Source organism: Heterodontus francisci, chromosome 38 (genome assembly GCF_036365525.1).
Source record: "Heterodontus francisci isolate sHetFra1 chromosome 38, sHetFra1.hap1, whole genome shotgun sequence".
In the NCBI taxonomy this organism is placed as follows: Eukaryota; Metazoa; Chordata; class Chondrichthyes; order Heterodontiformes; family Heterodontidae; genus Heterodontus; species Heterodontus francisci.
The window spans coordinates 9,243,010-9,255,566 of NC_090408.1; the positions used below are offsets into that span (position 1 = coordinate 9,243,010).

The 12,557-nt window shown below is 46.5% G+C and overlaps 1 protein-coding gene across 2 annotated transcripts in view; it reads right to left on the reverse strand.

The window, feature by feature from the left end:
* Positions 1–7,268, reverse strand: part of mthfs (5,10-methenyltetrahydrofolate synthetase (5-formyltetrahydrofolate cyclo-ligase)) — a 58,556-nt gene extending 51,288 nt beyond the window's left edge. Inside the window, exon 1 of one of the 2 annotated variants that reach the window (XM_068017583.1) lies at positions 7,051–7,268. In XM_068017583.1, the coding sequence (XP_067873684.1) occupies positions 7,051–7,203 (153 nt within the window). In that variant the 5' untranslated portion in view covers positions 7,204–7,268. The remainder of the gene's footprint in view (positions 1–7,050) is intronic. The other variant, XM_068017584.1, reaches the window with a different exon arrangement.
* Between the last annotated feature and the right edge of the window lie 5,289 nt (positions 7,269–12,557).

Here is a 12,557-nt window from a genome sequence, read left to right on the forward strand (position 1 = left end):
TTGCGCCGATCATCTGACCTACACTATTCCATTTACATCCATATGTCTATCCAATGACCACTTAAATGCCCTTAAAGTTGGCGAGTCTACTACTGTTGCAGGCAGGGCGTTCCACGCCCCGACTACTCTCTGCGTAAAGAAACTACCTCTGACATCTGTCCTATATCTTTCACCCCTCAACTTAAAGCTATGTCCCCTCGTGTTTGCCATCCTCATCCGAGGAAAAAGACTCTCACTATCCACCCTATCTAACCCTCTGATTATCTTGTATGTCTCTATTAAATCACCTCTCCTCCTCCTTCTCTCTTAACGAAAACAACCCCAAGTCCCTCAGCCTTTCCTCGTAAGACCTTCCTTCCATACCAGGCAACATCCTAGTAAATCTCCTCTGCACCCTTTCCAAAGCTTCGACATCCTTCCTATAATGCGGTGACCAGAACTGCACGCAATACTCCAGGTGAAAATAATAACTTGCAAAAGGGAATTGGATAAAAACTGGAAAAGAAGAAAAAAATGCACGGCTCTGAGGAAGGAACTGGGGAGTGGGACTAATTAGATACCTCTTCCAAAGTCCTGGCACAGGCATGATGGGCTGAATGGCCTCCTTCTTTGCTGTATAATTTGATGATTCCAAGATTGAAGTTTCTTTTAGTTTTCATATTATTCAATTGTTAGATTCCCATCAGCAGGGGAGATGATGGGGTTATTGAAGTCTGATTCGGGAACCATTCTTTTAGATTGAAAAATTGTGCATGTCACTCCGCTATTTAAAAAAGGTGTGAGAGGGAAACTAGGGAATTATTGACCAGTTAGCCTAACATCTGTTGTTGGGAAATTAATAGAAGCTATAATTAAGGATAGAGTGACAGAACACCTTAAATATTCAGCTGAGCTGAGAGAGCCAACGTGGATTTATTTCTAAAGAGATTGAATTTTTTGAATGGGTGATTAAAGTAGTGGACAGGGGAATGCCTGCGGATGTTATTTATATGGACTTCCAGAAGACATTGATAAAGTCCCTCATGAGTAGCACCCTACCAAATTCATGGCTGTGGAAAATGCGTCATGGACCGTGAAATCTCGGGTCTTCCATAAAATCGGCCATTTTGCAAACGTTGCGCATTTTGTTAATTGACACAAGGCTCACCTTGCTGATTGCTAGGCATGTTGTGAATATTACGCGTATTAGTGATTGACACTGATTGGTAGATGAGGGTGGGTGCCGGTGCAGTTTTGAGAGAAGCAGTCTCAAATATTAGCAGACAAGTGAGAGTGCCAGAATGAGCAAATCAAAAACGGCCACAACCATTGCTGCAGCACATCGAGTGAAAGAATTTGGAAGCCGAATTCTGTATGCTAGTGGTGGAATACTGTTTTGTACAAGCTGCACTGTTTGTTTGATCACACGGCGGGGAATGGTTCAGCACCACCTAGAGTCCGAAAGCCATTGTGGCAGAAAGAGAACATCAGACACCAAGTGCTGGAAAATGAAAACGCAGCAAAAAAGCAACAATTTCATCTCTTTTTACGAAGTCGATAGAGAGCTCAGAAAATCGTCAGTTGGTGACAATGGAGCTTGTGGATACTTTTGCAAGTGCCAAAAACTTGATCACTCAAAATTGCGGGTACTCATTCATTGCTGTTTGAGGGGGAGCTTCCTGTGTCCAGATTGATTGCCACATTTTCTACATTACAATAGTGACTTGACTTCAAAAGTACCTAACTGGCTATAAAATACTTTGGGATGCCTGTGGTATTGAGAAACACTGTACAAATTCAAGGCTTTCATTTTCTTTCTTTTCATTGGCATGGGTCACATGGAGGCAAACTGGGCAAGCTAATAAAGATAGCAGGTGGGAAACTACAATTTCCATTCCTGACAACTGCAATGTGGTGTCTGGATTGAGCTAAATCTTTGAGTACCACCACCAGTGATTAACCATGGTCATACTCCAGGTAGCTTGACTCACTAAATTTATGGACATGAACTTTTTCTTCATGTTTTGTATGAACCTTAGGGGAGTGAAGCACAGAATGCAACTACTGGGAGGAGAGAAATGAGCTGCAGTCAACGGAAGGAAAGAGAGAAAGCAATCTGAGTGTTCAGCCAGATACATTTTACTCCCAAGTGCTTTTTTAATTCATTCATGGGATGTGGATGACACTGGCCAGGCCAGCATTTATTGCACATCCATAATTGCCCTTGAGAAGGTGGTGGTGAGCTGCCTTCTTGAACCACTGCAGTCCATATAAGGTAGGTGCTGTTAGGAAGGGAGTTCTAGGATTTTGACCCAGTGACAGTGAAGGAACGGCAATATAGTTCCAAGTCAGGATGGTGGATGGTTTAGAGGGGAACTTGCAGGTGGTGGTGTTCCCATGCATTTGCTGCCCTTGTCCTTCTAGTTGGTAGAGGTCACAGGTTTGGAAGGTGCTATCTAAGAACCTTGGTGCATTGCTGCAGTGCATCTTGTAGATGGTACACACTGTTGCCACTGTGCATCGGTGGTGCAGGGACTGAATATTTGTAGATGGGGTGCCAATCAAGTGGGCTGCTTTGGCCTGGATGGCGTCGAGCTTCTTGAGTGTTGTTGGAGCTGCACCCATCCAGGCAAGTGGAGAGTATTCCATCACACTCCTGACTTGTGCCTTATTGATGGTGGACAGGCTTTGGGGAGCCAGGAGTTGAGTTACTCGCCACAGGATTCCTAGCTTCTGACCTGCTCTTGTAGCCACGGTATATATACGGCTTCAGTTTCTGGTCAATGGTAGCCCCTAGGATGTTGATAGTGGGGGTTTCAGCGATGGTAATGCCATTGAATGTCAAGAGGAGATGGTTAGATTCTCTCTTGTTGGAGATGGTCATTGCCTGGCACTTGTGTGGCGCGAATGTTACTTACCACTTATCAGCCCAAGCCTGGATATTGTCCAGGTCTTGCTGCATTTCTACACGGACGGCTTCAGTATCTGAGGAGTTGCGAATGGTGCTGAACATTGTGCAATCATCAGCAAACATCCCCACTTCTGACCTTATGATTGAAGGAAGGTCATTGATGAAGCAGCTGAAGATGGTTGGGCCGAGAAAACTACCCTGATCAACTCCTGCAGTGATGTCCTGGAGCTCAGATGATTGACCTCCAACAAGCACAACCATCCTCCTTTGCGCCAGGTATGACACCAACCAGCGGAGAGTTTTCCCCCTGATTCCAATTGACTTCAGTTTTGCTAGGCCTCCTTGATGCCATACTTGGTCAAATGCTGCCTTGATGTCAAGGGCAGTCACTCTCACCTCACCTCCTGAGTTCAGCTCTTTTGTCCATGTTTGAATCAAGGCCCTAATGAGGTCAGGAGCTGAGTGGCCCTGGTGGAACCCAAACTGAGCTTCACAGAGCAGGTTATTGCGAAGCAAGTGCTGCTTGATGGCACTATTGACGACACCTTCCATCACTTTACTGATGATTGAGAGTAGGCTGATGGGGCGAAAATTGGCCGGGTTGGACTTGCCTTGCTTTTTGTGTACAGGACATACCTGGGCAATTTTCCACATTGCAGGGTAGATGCCAGTGTTGTAGCTGTACTGGAACAGCTTGGCTCGGGGTGCAGCAAGTTCTGGAGCACAGGTCTTCAGTACTATTGCTATAATATTGTCAGGGCCCATAACCTTTGCAGTATCCAGTGCCTTCAGTCGTTTCTTGATATCACGTGGAGTGAATCCAATTGGCTGAGGTCTGGCATCTGTGATGCTGGGGACTTCAGGAGGAGGCCGAGATGGATCATCAACTCTGCACTTCTGGCTGAAGATTGTTGCAAATGCTTCTGCCTTATCTTTCGTACTGATGTGCTGGGCTCCCCCATCATTGAGGTTGGGGATATTTGTGGAGCCACCTCCTCCAGTTAGTTGTTTAATTGTACCACCATTCACGGCTGGATGTGGCAGGGACTGCAGAGCTTATATCTGATCCGTTGGTTATGGGATCGCTTAGCTCTATCGCATGCTGCTTACGCAGTTTGGCACGCAGATAGTCCTGTGTTGTAGCTTCACCAGGTTGACACCTCATTTTGAGGTATGCCTGGTGCTGCTCCTGGCATGCCCTCCTATACTCTTCATTGAACCAGGGTGGGTATCCTGGCTTGATGGTAATGGTAGAGTGGGGGATATGCCAGGCCATGAGGTTATGGATTGTGGTTGAGTACAATTCTGCTGCTGCTGATGGCCTACAGCACCTCATGGGTGCAAAGTTTTGCATTGCTAGATCTGTTTGAAACCTATTCCATTTAACACGGTGACAGAGCCACACAACACGATGGACGGTATCCTCAATGTGAAGGCGGGACCGTCTCCACAGGACTGTGCGGTGGTCACTCCTACCAATACTGTCATGGACAGATGCATCTGCAGCAGGCAGATTGGTGAGGACGAGGTCAAGTATGTTTTTCCCTCTTGTTGGTTCCCTCGCCACCTGCCGCATACCCAGTCTAGCAGCTATGTCCTTTAGGACTCGGCCAGCTCGGTCAGTAGTGCTGCTTCCGAGCCACTCTTGGTGATGGACATTGAAGTCCCCCACCCAGAGTACATTCTGTGCCCTTGCCACCCTCAGTGTTTCCTCCAAATGGTGGAATACTGAGCACAGACTAGTCAGTGAACTTCAAATGGCTAGACTGGAACAGAACCCATGTGAATTGAGAGCACAGTGAGGAACAGCAGAGATAGTGAGCACTGATGCTACTTTTGCCCCTAATTCAGAGTGCTAGGACTCTCACCTGAAGGTGGTGGATTCAAGCCCACTCCAGACACTGGAGAACAAAATCAAGGCTGATTCTGTGTTTACCTCCTGTGCTGGACTATGAAAGTGTACATCTGAAGATTGGACAGAAGATATTACTGACATGTAGCTGGGATGGCGGCTTGCAAAACATGGAAGTACACGGCATGGTCGTGTTCCGGGTGAGTGATGAAAAGCAAGGGAGAATTTGTCTTCAAGTGGAGAATAATGACAAAAAAGGGGCTCAGTTACAGGTAAAAGCAACATGTGGCTGAGTCTTGTTTGGATCATTTATAGTTGTTGGGGGTTGTGCTTTATTTTTAAATTCCTCATTATTTTACTCTGTCACTGTTGTTGGCCTGCTCCTCTCAATCCCTTCTTTGTTATTTCGGTCACCCCTTCTTTGCTCTTTGGACTTCCAAAAGGCATTTGATACAATGCCACACAACAGACTTGTGAGCAAAGTTATAGTTCATGGAAAAAAAGGGGCAGTAGCAACATGGATACAGAATTGGCTGAGTGACAGGAAACAAAGAATAGCGCTTAATGGATGTTTTTCGGGCTGGAGGAAGGTTTGTAGTGGAGTTCCCCAGAGGTCAGTGTTGGGACCCTTGCTTTACCCGATTCATATTAACGACCTAGACCTTGCTGTACAGGGCACAATTTCAAAGTTTGCGGATGATACAAAACTTGAAGCATTGTGAACTGTGAGGAGGATAGTGTAGAACTGCAAAGGACATAGACAAGTTGGTGGAATGGGTGGATAGGTGGCAGATGAAGTTTGATGTGGAGAAATGTGAAATGATTCATTTTGGTAGGAAGAACATGGAGAAACAATATAAAATAATGGGTACAATTCCAAGGGGGGTGCAGGAGCAGAGGGACCTGGAGGTATATGTGCACAAGTCATCAAAGGTGGCAGGACAAGTTGAGAGTGCGGTTAATAAAGCATACAGTTTCCTGGGCTTTAGTAATAGGGGCATAGAGTACAAGATCAAGGAGGTTATGTTGAACTTCTATAAGACACTAGTTTGGCCTCAGCTGGAGTGTTGTCTCCAGTTCTGGGGACCACACTTTAAAAAAGATGTGAGGGCATTAGAGGGAGTACAGAAAAGATTCACATGAATGGTTCTAGGGATGAGTAGTTGAGGGGAATAGCATAGATGCAATTCAAGAGAAGCTAGATAAACACAAGAGAGAAAGGAATAGAAAGGTTCTGCTGATGGAACGAGGTGAAGTAGGGTGGGAGGAGGCCCGTGTGGAGCATAAACACCAGCATAAACCAGTTAGACTGAATGGCCTGTTTCTGTGCTGTACATTCTATGCAATCAATGAGGAGCTTCAGTTACGAAGATAAATCAGAGAAATTAGGACTGTTTCTCTTGGAGAAGAAAAGACTGAGAGGTGATTTGATAGAGGTATTCAAAATCACGAGAGGTCTGGACAGAGTAGAAAGGGAAAAACTTTTCCCACTCGTGAAAGGATTGAGAACGAGAGGGCACAGATTTAAAGTACTGGGGAAGAGAAGCAAAAATGACGTGAAGAAAAACTTTTTCATGCAGTGAGTGGTTAAGGTCTGGACTGCACTGCCTGAGAATGTGGTGCAGGCAGGTTCAATTGAAGCATTCAAAAGGAAATTAGGCTGCTGGATGAAAAAAAAGAATGTGCAGGGTTACCGAGAGAGGTTGGGGGAATGGCACTAAGTGAATTGCTCTTTTGGAGAGCCAGTGCAGACACGATGGGCCGACTGGCCTCCTTCTGCAATGTAACAATTCTATGATTCTATCGACCTTTCCTCAGATGGGAAGAGAGGAGGAGGGGCATAGAAGGGAAGAACCCCTTAGGAGGAGGGGCCTGAGATGCGAAGGGAGGTGCCCATTAGGAGGGGCCTGAAATGGGAGGGGAGGAGCCCATTGGGAGGAGGAGCCTGAGATGGAGGGGAGGGGCCATTAGGAGGAGGGGCCTGAAATGGGAGGGGAGGGGCCCATTAGGAGGTGGGGCCTGAGAGGGGAGGGGAGGAGCCTATTAGGAGGAGGGGCCCGAGATGGGAGAGGAGGAGGGGCCCGAGATGGGAGGGGAGGAGGTCATTAGGAGGAGGGGCGAGTAGGAAAGGAGCTTGTGAAGGGGTCGGGGCGCAGCCCGTGTGGGGGAGGGGTTTGCTGGCCGGAGCCTATTGCTGCTTCCCGGTGATAATGGAAGCTGCTGGAAACGCTCCACAGTCACAGGGCGGGTGGCCTTACCCGAGCAGCGGGACGTGGCGGTGGCTAGGCCGCCCTCTGCAGTCACTCACCCGCCGGCTCACGGCCTCCGTCTGTCTCCGTTTCTCAGTGTCGCTGAGCGCCGCCACCCTCCGCTTCATTTCCAGGCGCAGCGCCTTCTTGGCGGCTCTCACCGCGGCCATGTTTCCCGGGCTTGGAGGAAGCGGCGCAGGCCCTGTTTCCATTAGCAGTGGGGGCACGCAGACTGGCCACGAGGCCTGGGTAGGCGTGGCCCCTCCCTCAGAACCCCCCCCCCCCGGAGCCTATCCCTGACTGTGGCCCCTCCCCCCACGGAGCCTGCCCCTGACTGTGGCCCCTCCCCCCCCGGAGCCTGCCCCTGACTGTGGCCCCTCCCCCCCCGGAGCCTGCCCCTGACTGTGGCCCCGCCCCACGCCCTACTGGAACCTCCAACAATACATTGTGAGCCCTATCACAGAATTGTTACAGCGCCATTCGACCCATTGTGACTGCACTGGCTCTACAAAAGAATAATTTACCTAGTGTCATTTCCCCTTCTCCCCGTAATGCTACCCATTCTAACTTTTTAGATACTATCTAATTCCCTTTTGAATGCCTCCGTCAAACCTGCCTCCACTGCACTCTCAGGCAGTGTGTTCCAGATCCCAGCTATTCGCTCACCATTGCTTCTTTTGCCAATTACCTGAAATCTGCCCTCTTGATCCTTTCACAAGTGGAAACAATTTCTCTCCATTTATTCTGTCCAGACCCCTCATGATTTTGAATACCTCCATCAAATCACCTCTCAGCCTTCCGAACTTCTCCAATCTATCATCATAAATAAAGTTCCTCATCCCTGGAACTGTTCTCGTGAATCTTTTCTGGACTTTCTCCAATGCCATCACATCTTTTCCTAAAGTGCGACGCCCTGAACAGGATACAATACTCCAGTTGAGGCCGAACCAGTGTATTATACAGGTTTAACATAACCACCTTGCTCTTGTACTCCATGCCCTATTAATAAAGCCCAGGATATTGTATGTTTATTAACTGTGCTGTCCTGCCACGTTCAATGACTTAGGCACATGTGCACCAAGGTCGCTCTGCTCCTGCACCCCCTTTAGAATTGTATCCTTTATTTTATATTGTCTCTCCTCGTTCCTCCTATGCATTAAATTCCATCTGCCATTCCACGAGCCTATGTCCTCTTGAAGTTTATCACTATCCTCCTCACAGTTCACAATACTTCCAAATTTTGTGTCATCTGCAAATTTTGAAATTGTGTCTTTAACACCCAAGTCTAGGTCATTAATATAAGATCAAGAAAAGCAGTGGTCCTAACACTGACCTCTCGGAAACCCTACTGTATACCTGCCTCCAGTCCAAAAAACAACTTCGCAGTTTCATATCCACGCTGCCACTGTCCCTTTTATTCCATGGCCTTTAATTTTGTTGACAATCCTGTTATGTAACACTTTATCAAACACCTTTTGGAAGTCCATGGACACCACCTCAAGCATATTCCCTCATCAACCCTCTCCGTTACCTCAACATAAAACTCAATCAAGTTAGTTAAACACAATTTTCCCTTGACAAATCCATGCTGCCTTTCCCTAATTAATCCACATTTATCGAAGTGACTGTTAATTTGGACCGAACTATCATTTCTAAAAGCTTTCCTACCACCGAGGTTAAACCAACTGGCCTATAGTTGCTGGGCTTATCCTGACACCCTTTTTGAATAAGGTTGTAACATTTGCAATGCTCTAGTCCTCTGGCACCACCCCTGTATCTTAGGAGGATTGTAAGATTATGGTCAGTGGCTCCGCGATTTCCACCCACAATTCCCTCAGTATCCTTGGATCCTGGTGCCTTATCTACTTTAAGTACAGATGGCCTATCCAGTAGCTCCTCATCAATTATAAATCCTTCTGGTGTATTAATTACCTCCTCTGTCACCATGACCTGGTTAGCAACTTCTTCCTTGGTAAAGACAGATGCAAAGCATTCATACAACACCTCAGCTATGCCTCTGCTTCCATGCATATATCGCCTGTTTGGTTCCTAATTTGCCCCACTCCTCCTTTTACTACTTGTATGCCTAAAGAGGACTTTGGGATTCCCTTTTATGTTAGCTGTCAGTCTCTATTCATACTCTTTCTTTGCTTCTATTTGCTTTTTTCACTTCCCCTCTAAACCGTCTATATTCAGCCTGGTTCTCTTTTGTATTATCCACCTGACATCTGTCATAAGCATATTTCTTCTTTATCTTAATCTCTATCTCTTTCATCATCCAGATAGCCCTAGATTTGTTTGCCCTACCTTTCCCTTTTATGAGACTATACCTTGACTGTGCCCGAGCAATTGCACCCTAATATATTAGTAATGTTCTGCAGTTCACAGCTAAGAAGTGGAAAATTGAATTTGTCATGTCTCAAGCACCTTCTCCATGTGTTCGTCTCATCTGACTGCTACATTTCCCTCACTGCTTTCAAACACTAGCCTATTACTGGTTCTAACCCGAAATTATCTGACTCATTGCTCTAACCCTACACCTAAGTGTCCACCGGTACACTTCATAGAAACATAGAAAATAGTGGCAGAGTAGGCCATTCGGCCCTTCAAGCCTGCTCTGCCATTCATTATGATCATGGCTGATCATCCAACTCAGTAACCTGTTCCCGCTTTCCCCCATATCCTTTGATCCCTTTCGCCCCAAGAGTTATATCTAAATCCTTCTTGAAAACATACAATGTTTTGGCATCAACTGCTTTCTGTGGTAGCGAATTCCACAGGCTCACCACTCTCTGGGTGAAGAAATTTCTCCTCATCTCAGTCCTGAAAGGTTTACCCCGTATCCTTAGACTATGACCCCTGGTTCTGGACTCCCCCACCATCAGGAACATCCTTCCTGCATCTACCCGGTCAAGTCCTGTTAGAATTTTATAGGTTTCTATGAGATCCTCCTGTGGAAGAAAATAATAATCATGGGAAATAAGTAAAAGCATTATGCTTGCTAAGTGGGTATGAAATAGTTAAAGTAGACTAGCTGACGCCTGTGATTCCTGTAATTATAAGGACATCTGTTCCTTTGTGGTATAATCATGTAACACTTTGTGGTTTGGAACAATGGGCTCTTGTGAAATGTATGCTGTCAATTCCTGTTGATAAGGAATGTAGGGCCCCTCTTATCAGAGTATACGACAGCTGCTTTGATATAACTGCAGATTGCACGAAGCACTCAGGAATGCAAGCTTGATAAGGATGAAAGGAAGACTCAAGGACAATTGATGGGGTCTGGGATGCTAAATGTCAGGGAATGTGAACTGATAGCGCAAAGTTGTTTAGTTTGGTGTATAAATATAAGCACTCTTCACTGTTCGAGAGAGTGCTGCTTACAGTGCGGACTGTACGGGCTCTCCGTCATATCACGCAAATAAACTCCTAGTAACGAATCTCGAAGTCTCACTACGAGTTATTAAAATATCTTCGACACCTCCCTCACTCTTCTGAACTCCAACAAATATAATCCTAACTGACTCAATCTCTCCTCATGTCAGTCCCGCCATCCCAGGAATCAGTCTGGTAAACCTTCGCTGCACTCCCTCTAGAGCAAGAACATCCTTCCTCAGATAAGGACACCAAAACTGCACACAATATTCCAGGTGTGGCCTCACCAAGGCCCTGTATACAAAGAACAGTACAGCACTGGAACAGGCTATTCGGCCCTCCAAGCCTGCGCTGATCTTGATGCCAGCCAAAACTAACACCTTCTGCACTTCCGGGGCCCGTATCCCTCTATTCCCTTCCTATTCATATATTTGTCAAGATGTCTCTTAAACGTTGCTATCGTATCTGCTTCCACCACCTGCCCTGGCAGCAGGTTCCAGGCACTCACCACCCTCTGTGTAAAAAAACTTGCCTCGCACATCCTCTCTAAACTTTTCCCCTCACACCTTAAACCTATGTCCCCTAGTAACTGACTTTTCCACCCTGGGAAAAAGCTTCTGACTATCCACTCTGTCCATGCCGCTCATAACTTAGTAAACCTCTATCATGTCACCCCTCCACCTTCGTCGTTCCAGTGAAAACAATCCGAATTTATCCAACTTCTCCTCATAGCTAATGTCCTCCAGACCACGCAACATCCTGGTAAACCTCCTCTGAACCCTCTCCAAAGCCTCCACGTCCTTCTGGTAATGTGGCGACCAGAATTGCACGCAATATTCTAAGTGTGGCCTAACTAAGGTTCTGTACAGCTGCAACATGATATGCCAATTTGTATACTCTGTGCCCCGACCGATGAAGGCAAGCATGCCGTATGCCTTCTTGACTACCTTATCCACCTGCGTTGCCACTTTCAGTGACCTGTGGACCTGTACGCCCAGATCTCTCTGCCTGTCAATACTCCTAAGGGTTCTGCCATTTACTGTATACTTCCCACCTGCATTAGACCTTCCAAAATGCATTACCTCACATTTGTCCGGATTAAACTCCATCTGCCATTTCTTCGCCCAAGTCTCCAACCGATCTATATCCTGCTGTATCCTCTGACAATCCTCATCATTATACGCAACTCCACCAACCTTTGTGTCGTCCGCAAACTTACTAATCAGACCAGCTACATTTTCCTCCAAATCATTTATATATACTACAAACAGCAAAGGTCCCAGCACTTATCCCTGCGGAACACCACTAGTCACAGCCCTCCATTCAGAAAAGCACCCTTCCACTGCTACCCTCTGGCTTCTATGACCGAGCCAGTTCTGTATCCATCTTGCCAGCTCCCCTCTGATCCCATGTGACTTCACCTTTAGTATCAGTCTGCCATGAGGGACCTTGTCGAAGGCTTTACTGAAGTCCATATAGATAACATCCACTGCCCTTCCTTCATCAATCATCTTCGTCACTTCCTCAAAAAACTCAATCAAATTAGTAAGACACGACCTCCCCTTCACAAAACCATGCTGTCTCTCGCTAATAAGTCCATTTGTTTCCAAATGGGAGTAAATCCTGTCCCAAAGAATCCTCTCTAATAGTTTCCCTACCACTGACGGAAGGCTCACCAGCCTATAATTTCCTGGATTATCCTTGCCACCCTTCTTAAACAAAGGCACAACATTAGCTATTCTCCAGTCCGCTGGGACCTCACCTGTAGCCAATGAGGATGCAAAGATTTCTGTCAAGGCCCCAGCAATTTCTTCCCTTGCCTCCCTCAGTATTCTAGGGTAGATCCCATCAGGCCCTGGGGACTTATCTACCTTAGTGCTTTGCAAGACACCCAACACCTCCTCCTTTTTGATAATGAGATGACTGAGACTATCTACACTCCCTTCCCTCAACTCATCATCCACCAAGTCCTTCTCTTTGGTGAATACTGATGCAAAGTACTCATTTAGCACCTCGCCCATTCCTCTGGCTCCACACATAGATTCCCATCTCTGTCCTTGAGTGGGCCAACCCTTTCCCTGGTTACCCTCTTGCTCTTTATATATGTATAAAAAGCCTTGGGATTTTCCTTAATCCTGTTTGCCAATGACTTTTCATGACCCCTTTTAGCCCTCCTAACTCCTTGCTTAAG